A 14,147-nucleotide genomic window follows, 5' to 3' on the forward strand; every position below is an offset into this window, starting at 1 on the left:
ATGATCTACTCACTAGAGGCTTGTTCAATTAACTCAACTTGCAGGCAGTGTTCACCTGTTATAACTATGGCTGTGCTTCAAGTTTACAGTAGATCATTGCTAACTAAGTAGCATTGTCATAGTGGGAAACATGGTATCAGTACTAAGTGAAAGTGTCAGAAGTCAAATTGTTATTCTGAGGAAAGACAGGCTTTCTTAATGTAAAATCATGGCTAAACTAAAGGTTTCTAAGGGGGCAGTGCATGGAACTTTAAAACACTTTGCAGAATCTGGATCAGTTGTAACCAAAGCACGATCAGGCAGACCAAAAGTAACCGCACCATCAGAAGATAAATATATCAAGCTTAGTTTCCTGATAGATAGAAAAGCAACTTCATCACAGATACAGATTTTGCTAAATAAAGAATGCAAGACTCCAATCAACAAAAGTACTGTCAAAAGGAGGCTGTGTTGTAGTGGTCTCAGAGGACGAGTAGCAGTTTCTAAACCATTTCTCAGGAGAGGAAATAAGGCCAAATGCTTGGGGTGCGCAAAGAAATACCAGCATTTCACACTGGATGATGGCAAAAAAGTCTATTTACTGATGAATCCAAGCTTGAGATTGATGGCAGTAACAGAAGGGTGTATGCCAGGAGATGAACAGGAAAGAGATTGATACTGCAGTGTATCAAACTGACAGTGAAACATGGTAGTGGGCATATTCAAGTCTAGGGGTGTTTTGCTTACTCTGGAGTTGGAAACCTGCACCAAAGTGACGACACCCTGACCAAGGAGAAGTACCACTCCATTCTTCAGAGACATGCTGTACCCTCTGGATTGCATTTTTGTGGAGAGGGATACTGCAGCAGGATAATGACCTCAAACACAACTCAAAGTTTTGCAAGAACTACTTAAAGACCAAAGAAGACCAAGAAGTCCTGACTGTCATACACTTTCCTCCACAGTCGCCTGACGTCAACCCCATTGAACATTTATGGGGGCACTTGAATCATTAATTGACTGACTGTTGCAGCTCTAGCACCAAGCCTTATGTGTGAAAGGTGCAACAAACATGTTTGAAAATATTATACATATTATTTTAGTTTAAAATACAAATCGTGCGATACATTTCATTCGTTCCTGTATATTTGAACATTCGGTATATGTACATAACCACCCATTATATGTATATAAAGTAACTTGTCACTTGTCAACCGTCCAATATTTATGTCAGCAATCTGTGCACTCTTCACACCTTTGCACTTCTGTATCCTGTTTACATTTCACAGAAATGGTTTCACCTGTATATCCACATTTCTTGTGTATCTTTCGGAAGATTGTTGTGTGTAAGTACATTGAGAGCCTCTAAACCGGAGTCAAATTCCTTGTATGCATAAACATACTTGGCCCGTAAAGATGATTCTGATATGTCTTTCCAATAACAGTGGCATTTGAAAGTAGTATTAGAAAATCTACAGTATATTTTATACATATGTATATATCCCTATGTTGTTGGGGAAATCACACTACTGGGGCTTATCATTACTGCATGGCTTCTTAACACAGTGGCGCCTAATGCCTAAATTTGCCAGTATTATTTTGATAGTTTATTGTTATTGGTGTTACTTGCTGTTATGTTGATAAACTGTATTTTGAATTTAATGCAAGCCTTGGCCCATAAATTAGTGTGAACTAGGGCTGCAACTAATGATTACTTTCATTATCAATGAATCTGTCGATTATTTTCTCGATTAATTAATTAGTTGACTGGTCTTTAAAATGTAAGAAAATGGTGAAAAATGTTGATCACTGTTTCCCAAAGCTCAAGGTGATGTCCTCAAATATCTTATTTTGTCCCAACCAACACTCCATGACCCAAAGATACTCGGATTACTGTCATAGAAGACTAAAGAAACCTGAAAATATTCACATTTAAGAAACTGGAATTAGAGGATTTGGTCATTTTCTTGTTAAAAAATGACTCAGAACGACTGATCAATTATAAAAATAGCTGGCAATTCATGTAATAGTTGGCAATTAATCAATTTATTGACTAATCACTGCAGCTCTAGTTTGAACATCAATTAAATGTCTCATCATGTGTACATATATACAGCTTATAAAAAAGACAACCATAAATACACTTCTGTTATGGTTTTCATTTTCTTATTATTTCTGACCAAAACACATCGATGGAGGTGACATTGAAATTGGGAAATTATGCAGAGTATGGAAGGTAACATGTCATGTACTTGATCACCTGATTATGCCACCTAAAAATGAATTTGCAGAAAGGAAACTTAATTGTCTTTTTTGTCTTTAGCAGCATTTAAAGTCCTACTTAAGTGAAAGTATTACCAATTAAATATACTTAAAGTACTAAAGTAAAAGTAAAATTGGGCTGCATATTAAATACATTTAACAGTCAATGCATTAACAGCATTTTATTGTTTTGAGTTGGAGCTAGTTTGAACTGAGTTTGAAGGATCACAAAATAAATCTGAGGGGTCATGAGATGATAGATTGTTTAGGAAAGAAAAAAAAACATAGTTCTGCATAAATTTGGATTATTTTTTTTTTCAACTTTTCTTTAATCTTTGAGTTTTTGTGAAATATTGGAAAGTTTAACCTCTTTGGGCCCGAAACAGCTACTTCATTTGAAACTATGTGAGGGGAAATTTAGAGGGGAAATGTCTCTGGTGGAACTGCTAACAACTGGGACATCTGAAGCATGACAAGCAGACATAACTACACTGTCATTTCCTGTAAGGGGCCAAAAGCCAAAGCGTTTAGCAACCACTGGTTTAACCTTAAACTATACAGAGTAAATTTATAAGATGATCATTATTTTATTTTGTTATTTTAATCTCGATAGTAACTAAAACTGTAAAATAAATGTAGTGGAGTAAAAAGTACAATATTTCCCTTTGAAATGTGGTGGAGAGAGCGTATAAAGTAGCATCAAATGGAAATACTCAAGTAAAATACAAGTACTGTACCTTAAAACTTGAGTAAATGTACTTAGTTACATTATGTAAGGTTACATACAGTTGTGCAGAAAGGCCTGTTTTAGCAAGTGCTTTGTTTCTCCTGCCATACTTTAAATAAGTAACCTCCTCTTAAATTACAAGAAGTCCAGTCTTTGGTGTGCAGAGTGTCTGCCCATGTCTTTGTCTCTGTTGTGTGATCCCTGTGATTAAGTGTCCCTGTAATCCTTACTTGTTTGTGTTTGTATGCACCTACTGTGGTAAAGAATTTCCTCCTTGAGGACAAATGAACTAGATCTATATCTGTTCCACCACTGTTCTCGAGTACTGTTCAACATGAAGGAAAACTTGTATAAATAATGTGAAATGTGCCATAAAGGTTTGTAATTGAATTTTGCACAATAAAAAATAAGTAAATGTAACTAAATACAACTAATTAAAACAACAAAGCAAACTTAATTCAGTCCACATGTTCAAACAAACACTCTCTGAAAACATGTTAAGCACCTTTTTTTTTATTTATTACGTCTGAGTGAGCGTTTAATGAATTAAAATGTTACTTTTTGTATGTTTTGATTTCATTTTTAGCATTAATGATAATTATCAAACGCTATAATGATTATAACATGCATGTTGTAGTCTTTTTTTGCCCCGTATAGTAGTGTTTGGTGCCCTCTACAGGTGAGCAAGTACATTTGTTTTATTTTCTTGACCCGGAAATAGATTCGTCCCTGTCGGCCACACGTGTGAAAGGTAAGCAAATCTAAACCGGAGAAACGAAGGGTTTTAAAAGCAAATCTGCTGCTTAAGTTATTGAGCTTAGACATTTGGTTCATCATCATCATTTTGTTTAGCCCGTTAGATCAGAGCTGGTGGCACAAAACAGCCTAAAAGTCAAGCTGACATCTGGAGTCTGTTCTTCACTTGCTAAACACTCAAGTAGAAAGTTATTTATCGCTGCTTATCGTCAGTTCCGACCATCAAGAAAAAGCAGAACCCAGTTTACTTCTGATATTTACCTTCAGACAACTTTACCACACGTGTATTTGTGTTGATCCTCGCAGTCCAGCCGGCTCCATCATGGGAAAGTCCAAACAAACAGGAAACCACAAGAGCGACAAGAAGAAGAACATAGCGAAGACATGGAAGACAAAGCGCAGGACTAAAGACCTGGACCAGATCCACTCAGACATGAAGCCTGAAACAGCAGCCAAACTGCTGCATCAGGAGGTGGACTACGATGTCACAGGATGTGCACAACACTACTGCTTACACTGCGCGTAAGTACATCACTGTTTGTCCCGATGGAGCTCATGGACAAGATGAATAGACTCAAGTGACTCAATTCAGGCTTTCCATGCGTATAAAACCATTGCATTAAGTGTTATCTGTGAAAGCGGCAACAACAAATTGACTTGCCACTTAAAAGTGGTGGCATTTGAAAGTAGTAGAGCTGCAGTGATTAGTCAATTAATCAGTTAGTTGCCAACTATTTTGATAATCGGTTAATTGTTTTGAATCATGTTTTTGAGAGGAAAATTTCCAAATTCTCTTATTCCAGCTTCTCAAATGTGAATATTTTCTGGTTTCTTTAGTCCTCTATGACAAGTAAACTGAATAACTTTTGGGTTGTGGACAAAACTAGACATTTGAGAATTTGGGAAATGATGATCGACATTTTTCACCATTTTATAGACCAGACAACTGATTAATCAAGAAAATGATCGACAGATTAATCGATGATGAAAATAAGTGTCAGCTGCAGCCCTAGAGAGCAGCATTAGAAAATCTAGACGACTTGAATTGACTGCTCGTGTATAGTTTTGGAAAGTCTCCCTATGTTGTTGGTGAATTTATTCATTTACTGTATAGCTTCTTGACACAGTGGCTCTTCATGTCTTGCAGGAGGTATTTTGTGGATATGAAATCCTTAAAAGAGCACTTCAAGACTAAAGTGCACAAAAAACGGTAAGGCACCAGCGTCTCAAACTATGTCACTCTATCTGCATTTGTATGTTTTGACTTAAAAAAAAACAACTCATCGCTCCCATTTCTTCTTGCTCAAATTCTGTCTGTGTGAGTTTGAGAGCTTACCTGTCTTTCTCCATCCAGCTTGAAACAGCTGAGAGAAGAGCCCTACACCCAGGCAGAGGCAGAGAGAGCAGCAGGTATGGGCTCCTACATCCCTCCTAAAAAAGTTGAAGTGAAGACACAGTCTGTTGAAGAGGACATGGACTGAGAACTGCCCACTTTCACCTTTTGGACTGAATTTGCAGAAGCATTAATAAACATCTATAATGCTTCTGTTATCTCTTGCTGCCACAAATGCATGGTTAAATGTTTTATTTGTGACACATAACATTTGTTTTTGCAACCACCTGTTATATAATCTGTTATCACCAGATTCAGGAAAGCTTTACCTTATACTGGGTAATGTAACGCAACATGTACCTATGTAAATATTGAGTGTTTGCGCAGCTGTGTGGAATGCTAATAAACTATATAAAAGAGTGGATTCAGTCAGATTGTATTCATACCAGGCGACAGTATGGTTAAATCTGGGTTTCCCATTCTGAGGTTGGGACCCAGCAAGAGTTCCCGAGACAATAAAGTAAAAAGTAGAATAAAGTAAGTATTTTATTTCTAACTCTTCTCCAATTTTTGTTGTTTTTTTTTTTGTTTGTTTTTTTTTTTGTTCTTGTGAAATACTGAATACTTTTACCCAGCCTGATGATAAAGAGCGACTCATTTACGATTTAGTTTTTTACTTTTGAAGTGGGGAAATTGTTGGATGTAGATGGTATTTCAGTCGTCTGGAAAAAGCGTTACCATTTTGGGCCTCTTAAAAATGTAAAATGGAAAAAATCTGAGAAAGAAAAATCCACTGTTTGGATGAACTGCATAAAACTCCTACGCACACTAAGGTCATAACCTGAGTGGTCACACTTAGACCTGGATTCATTTTAAGGAGTCACAAAGCACAAGGAAAAGTTTAGTTTGAGGCTTGGGTACATGACTCATTGTTGCTCATAACCAAATTCATGGAGATGTTGATACAAAGATTTCTCTCACGTAAAACATACCTGCAACATTGTCAGTCTGAATCTAACTGGGGACTTTTATTGCACATCAGTCCCCGGTTTTTTCGTTTTTGCCCTTTTTTTTACTTGTCTCTCAAGTGAACTATTCAATGAAAAATAAACAATAGAACGGATAATATTATTGTCAGATTTTTGTGATTTTAAGTAGTCTAACCATAAGTTTATTACATGGCCTCACCACTGCATTTCGTTATTGCAGTATCTGTACTCTGTGCAATGACAATAAAGTTTAATCTAATCTAATATTAAGGATATAAAATCCTAAAGAGCAGTCCAGCAGTTACAAAGTCTTCACTGCACTTAGAGAGTAGAGTTGAAGTTGCAAAAAATGTAATAATACACCCCTTTGGCAGGCAAATTGAAGCTTGTAAGCAGACATTCCTGGGTTAAAATGACAACCCTGCCCCTTTAACTGTAACAGCGGTGCCAGCGCCAACTGTCTGCCAAGTTAGAAAAAATGTACAAGAGAACTTCCGGTCTTCAATTTCTAAATAAAGCACTTAATGGTAAAATGGCTTTGTAGATAGGTTTAGGCACATTTGTGACCTCAGTATTCATTCAGTCACTCAGTCATTCAGTTTTTTTTTTGTCTGCCATCCATTATTGGGTTTTATCTTGATACCACAGATACCTGCTGTTTGCCCCAGAGCGAAATATTGATTTTAAACTTTTTTTTTTTTTGGATCCGAAAAAATGTTTTTGTTTTTTAGGGCAGTAAGTACATCACCAAATGATGACTTAATCTTTCAAGGGGCAACTCTCTGCTGATAAAGAGGTAAATGTAAAAATATTTTGGTATTTCCCTTAATGTTGTTGGGAACGTTATTTGGCCAAATCACATAAAAAGCCTCTTTCACACATATTTCCCAGTAAATCACTGGGATAACCTTTCCTTTCCTTTCCTTTTCACTATTCACACTTGCAGCTACATTCAGGAACATTTCCGTCTTGTGCCATTTCACACATGCCGTGGCAATGCTGGTATAAATGGGGCAAGGGACCGTCCATCAAATGGCAGTCATGCAACAATTATAGATGCCAACCGCCATAAAACTAAACAGAAGATGCACGTTGTACGCCGCAGAAGACGTCTTATTATTTTCAGGAACATGGCGGGCGAGGAGCAGTTTTTGTCCACTGCCGATGTTCTTGTAATGTATTTTTAAAAGGAGCTTGTTTGCAAACAAAAGAACTTGTATTGCTTGTTAGTTATCAAATCTTGCGCAAAAGCACCGACAACAAGCAACAAGGCAACCGTTAACAAGTCGCGGATTCAAATACGTCATCAGCAAAGTCTTGTGATTGGTTCGCCCGCTCTGCGTGAAAGCGTCTTTCGTCAGACGGACGTAAGCCTTTATGTGATTGTCCTTGCAATGCATTCATAACACAGCCGTACCGGCATTTTCCCTGAAATGTTACTAGACGAACAGCAGCGCTTTAATTTTGAGTCCACAAACTCCGCATATCCGGTTTCGTCCTGTCTTTTACCCGGTCGCTTGACGCATCTTAACCGCATCCATATGGTTGTACATTAGATGTGGGAAATAAGAAATCTGTGCTGCTAGCTAGCCACCGTTTAAATACGATCCAGCTGCTGCCAGCGAGCGTCAACGGCCGGAAAAGAGGCGCGATCCCCGGTGTACAGGATAACAGAAGTGTCGGTGGATTCTTGACACTTTAAGAAGGAAGTTTACACCGCAGGAATACTGCTGGTAGCCGTTTTTGGACGCTATCCGACGGTCATGTCTTCGTGTAAATAGCCGTGGTGGAGGTCGAGGATGGCCGCGGACGTGGATAAAACAACCCCCGAGGATGGACACCAGACCCCGGGCTCTGGATCCTGGATCTCCAGAGGGATGTGGACGCTGCTCATGGTCACTGCTGTCCCTCTTCTCGCGTTTGGGATCAAGTATTACCAAGATGCCCAGCTCCTCAAACGTCATGTGAGTTCAATATTTGTAATAACACTGACACACGTCTCATCATTTAGGAGAAATCAGCTTGGGCTGTTTTTAATTTGACAATGTCTAAAGAAATTACATTTCGTTTAATTGTAACTTGTCTAATTGTCTAATATAATTATACTCAGTTTACGGTGTGTGTATTATTTAAGATGCTTGTCAAATGCAAATAAAGCACTAATTAAGTAACGATCTCTAGTTGTGATTGTAAAGAGTTTGCAGTGATCTTTTAGCACATCGTGACCTTACGTACAGTATTACTGTGATATCATATTTGATCACTAATCTCTCTGAAAGGTGCGCTTACAGTAAATATTTGTCAAACAGCAGTCGCCCTAAAACACCACATCTGCAGTTTTTCCACCCCTTGGTGTTTTATTAGGTGGGGGTGGGTCTTTGTCCCAGCTGGTAAAACTCAACCTCTTGTTAAAATCCACTGTTGTTTGGCTTCAGAGGGTCTCCAAGTTTTTTTTTGTATCTCCCTGCCCCCTTTTCCCTCCATTGTACAAGAGCTGCTAGGCACGCATCTGTCTCATAAAGGGTCTGACTGAAACACATGCTCGGAATCTGTCGCCTCTGGGCTGATCTTTATCCAGACGGAGCTGCTGCTGAGGTCGAATGAATGACCAGACACCAGGGACACAATACTGGTTATGTTAATACATTAAAACATATTTTATGTCTTAAGGTCAAAGTATTGTGCATATACAACAGTGTTTTTGTCATCTACCACATCCTGGTGTGTCGTAAGACGTCTCAGTGTCCCCGTTTTGATTTGATGCGGCACATGACATTGAAAATCACTGAAGTATGTGAAATGACAATAATACACGTTTCTCCATTAGGAAGAGAGTGTTCAAACTCTGGGTGCCGAGGGACTCTTTCTCTTCTCCTCCTTAGACACCAACCATGACCTCTATCTAAGTCCGGAGGAGTTTAAACCTATTGCAGAGAAACTCACAGGTACATCACACATCATTCTCTTCCTGTATGTGCATTTTTTCCCTGCTGTCTCTGCCGTTTATTCATTACCTTCTACACTGACTGTGTACATCTGTCTACGGCTTCCTCACAGGGATTACACCCCCCGCAGATTTTGAAGAGGAAGTGATCCATGACCCTAATGGAGAAACTTTGACCTTGGAGGCCAAAATGCAGCCCCTGCTGCTTGACTCCATGACAAAAAGCAAGGATGGCTTCCTTGGGGTAAGACAACACCTAGAGATGAGTGTATTTAAGTAAATTATTATTGCATTTCATTCAAAAGGTGTAATTGATTACATTGTACCATACATTTTTTTTACAGAGGAAATCCCTTGACTTTTGAAGAAGTGTGTGTGAGTTGGTGACACTGATCGTATGTTCATTCCAGCTCTTGTTTTCTTGCAGGTTTCTCACAGCTCTCTGGCTGGCCTGCGCTCATGGAAGAGCCCGGCAGTGCCTTCCTCTTCCTTCTCTGCCAGCCAGTTCAGGGTCTTCTTGCCCCCAAAGAACAAGGTGGAAGTGGGAGACACATGGTGGGTGATTCCCAGCGAGCTCAACATCTTCACCGGGTACCTGCCCAATAATCGTTATCACCCTCCCGCACCAAAGGGCAAAGAGGTATTTTTAAAAATTCATCACTTTTTAGTCCGTAATTAGGCTGTGACTGCATTAATGACTGTTCTTGTCCTGCTGCAGGTTCTCATCCACTCTTTGCTGAGTATGTTTCACCCCCGGCCCTTCATCAAATCACGTTTTGCACCTCAGGGCGCAGTCGCCTGCATTCGTGCCAGCAATGACTTTTATTATGACATCGTTTTCAGGTGAGATGACGTATGAGACTATAGCAGTGCATTTTCAGATTCTGTATACTTTGCAATAGTGCTGACTAATGTCCAGAACATACCCTGAACTTTTAGATTAATGTCCTTCCTGGCAGGCAGCCATTGGTTTCATTTTAAAATCAGCATGTAGAGTCTAAATTACCCTAAGGGAGTATTTAGATTTTTAAGGGGGTCAAAAGTACATCATTTTTGCATTGTAATGCATTTGCAAGCAGTACCTGTTTTGAAAATTATTCTTTGGTTATATAGAAATTTACTTACAACACATCTTCTCACAGATTCCTTTAAGAGTTTTAACAACAATCCTCACTCACAACTGTATTTCCTTGTAATAATAATGTAACTTGAACAAAAAATGGAATATCTAATGCAAGCAAGTTTCACTTCACAGGAGTTTGGTTTACTTTACTAGAATAAGGAGACGACTGTCAGGAAGGTTGAGAATCAAATCACAACTTATGGTTTGCTTTGGAAATTGCTCAGCAGTGATGTCAAGTCTACACAATTTGTAATTAATTGCCTAAAACACAAAACCATTCGTACAGTCCTTTAAATGGCTTCACCGCTTTCCTGTTACATGCTTTTAAACTCAACACAACTTTTATATGTAGCATTTAAAACACAATAAAATTGACCTAAAGTGCTTTTTCTGTTCACTTCCGCAGGATTCATGCAGAGTTCCAGCTCAACGATGTTCCAGACTTTCCCTTCTGGTTCACACCAGGGCAAATGACCGGCAACATAGTTCTCTCTAAAGATGCTTCTCATGTCCGTCACTTCCACCTCTATGTCCCCAATGACAGGTAAAGCCCCTGAACACACTGTCACATGCGTTCACACAGTCCCCTCTCAGTACTGTAGTTCCAGTGTGACATGATCTGCTGTGTCCCAGGTCTCTAAATGTGGACATGGAGTGGCTGTACGGAGCTAGCGAGAGCAGCAACATGGAGGTGGACATCGGATACCTGCCACAGGTGCAGCTGCAGTGATGCATTTATATTTTACTTGGTAGAAGGGAAAGGATAGTGACTATAAATGTCATTTTATTTATTTATTATTTATTATAACATTTAGTATTCCATCTTGTGTTCCACACAGTGAAAACTCTGATCTCATAACCACATGATTGTCCTTGTGATAATTTTTCAAAGCAACATTAAACTAATTCAGTCAAATTTACATCCAATTGGTTTTGTTGTTTTAGGATTTTTGTTTTTTTACTGTTACTGTTCTTATTGTTGCATGGCCCCAACTTGACCTGATTTAGTCAATAAGCATGTGAAGTAACATCAAGTTTAGGTAATTTTCCCTTTGAAGTGGGAATTTTAAAAATGTGGGTAAATTTTTGAAAAAAAGATGTTTATTTTTTCATTTCCATGTTGTCATCAAACTATATTAAACTCTTGCTAATCCCCTGTTTTTACCTCAGTTGGTCCTTTACATATTAAAATATATTTGCCTAAAATGGTTAAAACGTGACCAGTTACTACGTTGCAGAAACAAGTTAAAGATAATAATATGAAAGTAAAAGCAAATAGTATGTGATGCTTTCTTTATTGTCTTGTATTTAAAAAGTTGTTCCTGTGTTCCCAGTTAGAGCTGCAGTCCACGGGCCCGTCCACTCCCTCCATCATCACTGACGAGAAAGGCAACATCATCGACAGTCGAACCGGCAGCGCTGAGCCAATCCAGTTTGTCTTTGAGGACATCCACTGGACCTCAGAGATCAGTCAGGAAGAGGCCACTCGCCGTCTGGAGGTCACCCTCTACCCGTTCAAGAAGGTAAAAACACCCTTGTCATCATTGTTTCCCCTGAATTGGACATGAAGCGGTGATTGTTTCAATGTTTTCACGTTGTGCTTCTTCACAGGTGTCCTACCTGCCCTTTTCTGAGGCCTTTGAGCGAGCTGAAGCGGATAAAAAATTGGTGCATTCCATTCTGCTTTGGGGAGCATTAGACGACCAGTCCTGCTGAGGTGAAGTCATTAACATGTAGCTGATTTCACAGTGTTATACACTGCTACTGACATGTCTATTTAAAACCATTTAGTCCTTGAAATAAACCTTTCTGAATTAGAAACTCTGGTGTATTTATTACACTTAAATTTCTGCATCTCTGTCTCCTCTGCACACCTCCGCAGGTTCGGGGCGAACTCTCCGGGAGACAGTCCTGGAAAGTTCGCCCGTCCTGGCCCTGCTCAACCAGAGCTTCATCAGCAGCTGGTCTCTGGTCAAAGAACTGGAAGACATGCAGGTGAGCGGCCATGACCATACAACAGCTGACTGAATAAATGGTTTGTTGTCATTCTGCTGTAACTGACACACAGTTTCCTCACTTAACCAGGCTGACGAGCAGAACCCTGCGTTGAGTCAAAAGGCCCGCTTGCATCTGGAGAAGTACAACTTCCCTGTGGAGATGATGGTTGCACTGCCTAATGGAACTATTGTAAATAGCTTGCTCTTTTATTATCCTACAACTTCAACAAATCACGTGGAAGGAACTCATGTTGATACCAGTATCAAATCAAGAAATTCAAGTTTTAAATCTATTAAAAGCTTAAAATTGTTCCCCACTTTGTTTCTTTTATCTCTTCTATGTATCTTTAGGTCCATCACATCAATGCAAACTTCTTCCTGGACCAGACGGCCATGAAACCAGAGGAAGAAGGAGCAACTTTCAGCTTCTCTGGGGGATTTGAGGACCCCTCCACTTCCACTTATATCAGTTTCCTGAAAGAGGGGTTGGAAAAAGCCAAGCAGTACCTGGCACAGTAAAGTGTGTGTATGTGTGTGTGTGTGTGTGAGTGACAGAGCCTTGGAGACTAAATCTAAGTGGAGGAAATGATCATCATTCCTCTGGGTAATGAACCAAGATAATGAAAACCCTCCAACAATTAGAGAGAAGCTTTCTCATCTGTGTTGGCAGCTGACAAATCTTTCTTGCCTTCTCTCCTCTTTTCTTACTATTTATTTGGGCGTGGTCAGAAATGAAGTTTTATACTTTGATTTGAAATATACCCGTATTTGTATTGTGACTAACAGCACATATTAATGACCTACAGGGAAATATTGCTTCTCAAACCTGTAAATGTAGTATATTTTAATGAAATACAAAAGGCCTTGCACACTGAGCAGTTAGAAATATTTAAACCCATTTAGATCTGCTTTCTCTGCTTGTAGCTGCTGATTAAAGCCCATACCTTTCCTACTGCATCATAACACACTGAAACATTTAATATTTCTTCTTTTGTATCATGGTTTTGCATGTGCAATATTTAAAGACTGAATAGTAGAAGTGTTTCTCTCCCTGCTTTTTGAGTTTTTTTTCACCCAGAGACAAGGCTGGAGCAGATGTTGCCTCCAGTTGTATTTCAGCAGTTTGTGAAGGTTTTGCCTGAAAGCTCTCTCTGAGCTGGGCATCGCCTGATGTTTATAGCTGAGGCTGCTGGAGGGAACACCCTTTCTCTGTCTCTGGGGGACAAAAGCAGCAGGAAAAACTAAACTGGACTGTGGTACATAAAATGATGAACTTGTTGTATTTTCAGTTTGAAACCAAATGTTTAAAATGTTTAGCAGATTTTCTGTTTTGGTGGATGATGTGACCACACCAAAGAACATTGTTTTCGTTATATATACAGTAGCTGGCTTGTAGTCCTAGAGCAGTTGTCGCCAATAAATCCAACAAGTTGCCTGCCACTTGGTTCGTATTTATGTAACTCAGTGGAACCAAATGGTCATAATCTTTGCAAAATTGTTAGCTTCTTGAACGGAAAGGCACACGATACCATGTACTGTTGTTATTCTGCCTGAGGCTCAAGTTTCATGTCTTTACCCAGACAGGAAGAGCTATTTAAGAAAAAAGATGACAATCTGGACCTACTGTTAGCTATTATTCCTCTTTTTACTACACATTAAGTCAGTTTTCATCTTTTCCAAATGTAAAGAAAGAAACGATTTCCCCTTCAGGTCCTAGTCTCTGTTTTTAGTGTGAAACAGAAAAACCCAGAAATCAAGAAAACTCATTTGAATTAGTAGCTGTGCAGTTTGATAAATGAGAATTAATATGAAGTCAGACTTACAAGGTCTTGTCCCTGTGAAATATCTGTCTGCTTGGATCCTTTGAGGGGAAAACCCTGTTATTCTGTAACATACCGGTGCCATTTTTTTTCACAAGGTGAAATAAAACAGTTTTTTTTTTACAAATTGAATTGTGCTTCTTTTTTTTTTTGCAACACACCGTACAGCGTAATACTCTATACAAACATTTTCAGCGTTTACATGTTCACATTGTGC

General features: G+C 39.0%; 2 protein-coding genes across 3 annotated transcripts; both read left to right on the forward strand.

The window, feature by feature from the left end:
• Positions 1–3,611: 3,611 nt before the first annotated feature.
• znf593 (zinc finger protein 593) lies at positions 3,612–5,481 on the forward strand. Of its 2 annotated transcripts, XM_042388494.1 has the most exons (4): positions 3,612–3,719; positions 4,031–4,246; positions 4,872–4,934; positions 5,079–5,481. In XM_042388494.1, the coding sequence occupies exons 2-4, from the start codon at positions 4,047–4,049 to the stop codon at positions 5,203–5,205; spliced, it is 390 nt and encodes a 129-aa protein (XP_042244428.1). In that variant the 5' UTR covers positions 3,612–3,719; positions 4,031–4,046; the 3' UTR covers positions 5,206–5,481. The 2 variants fall into 2 exon arrangements, with proteins under 2 accessions (XP_042244428.1, XP_042244427.1); XM_042388493.1 differs by lacking the exon at positions 3,612–3,719 and having other exon boundaries at positions 3,729–4,246.
• A 1,342-nt stretch (positions 5,482–6,823) lies between these two features.
• On the forward strand, positions 6,824–13,912 carry selenon (selenoprotein N). The gene is made up of 12 exons (XM_042387860.1): positions 6,824–8,010; positions 8,874–8,991; positions 9,104–9,234; positions 9,418–9,630; positions 9,709–9,833; positions 10,520–10,657; positions 10,747–10,828; positions 11,448–11,636; positions 11,725–11,830; positions 11,996–12,108; positions 12,199–12,300; positions 12,462–13,912. Exons 1-12 carry the CDS (start codon positions 7,846–7,848, stop codon positions 12,627–12,629), a joined length of 1,650 nt encoding a protein of 549 aa, XP_042243794.1. The 5' UTR covers positions 6,824–7,845; the 3' UTR covers positions 12,630–13,912.
• The last annotated feature ends 235 nt before the right edge of the window (positions 13,913–14,147 follow it).

Source organism: Thunnus maccoyii, chromosome 16, assembly GCF_910596095.1.
Source record: "Thunnus maccoyii chromosome 16, fThuMac1.1, whole genome shotgun sequence".
Classification (NCBI taxonomy): domain Eukaryota; kingdom Metazoa; phylum Chordata; class Actinopteri; order Scombriformes; family Scombridae; genus Thunnus; species Thunnus maccoyii.

Excerpts from the sequence above, each read along its gene's own strand:
- znf593 (XM_042388494.1), top strand. The coding sequence starts at position 4,047 with ATGGGAAAGTCCAAACAAACAGGAAACCACAAGAGCGACAAGAAGAAG. Across the intron at positions 4,247-4,871 it reads CACTACTGCTTACACTGCGC|GAGGTATTTTGTGGATATGA; the intron begins GTAAGTACATCA and ends CATGTCTTGCAG. Across the intron at positions 4,935-5,078 it reads ACTAAAGTGCACAAAAAACG|CTTGAAACAGCTGAGAGAAG; the intron begins GTAAGGCACCAG and ends TTCTCCATCCAG.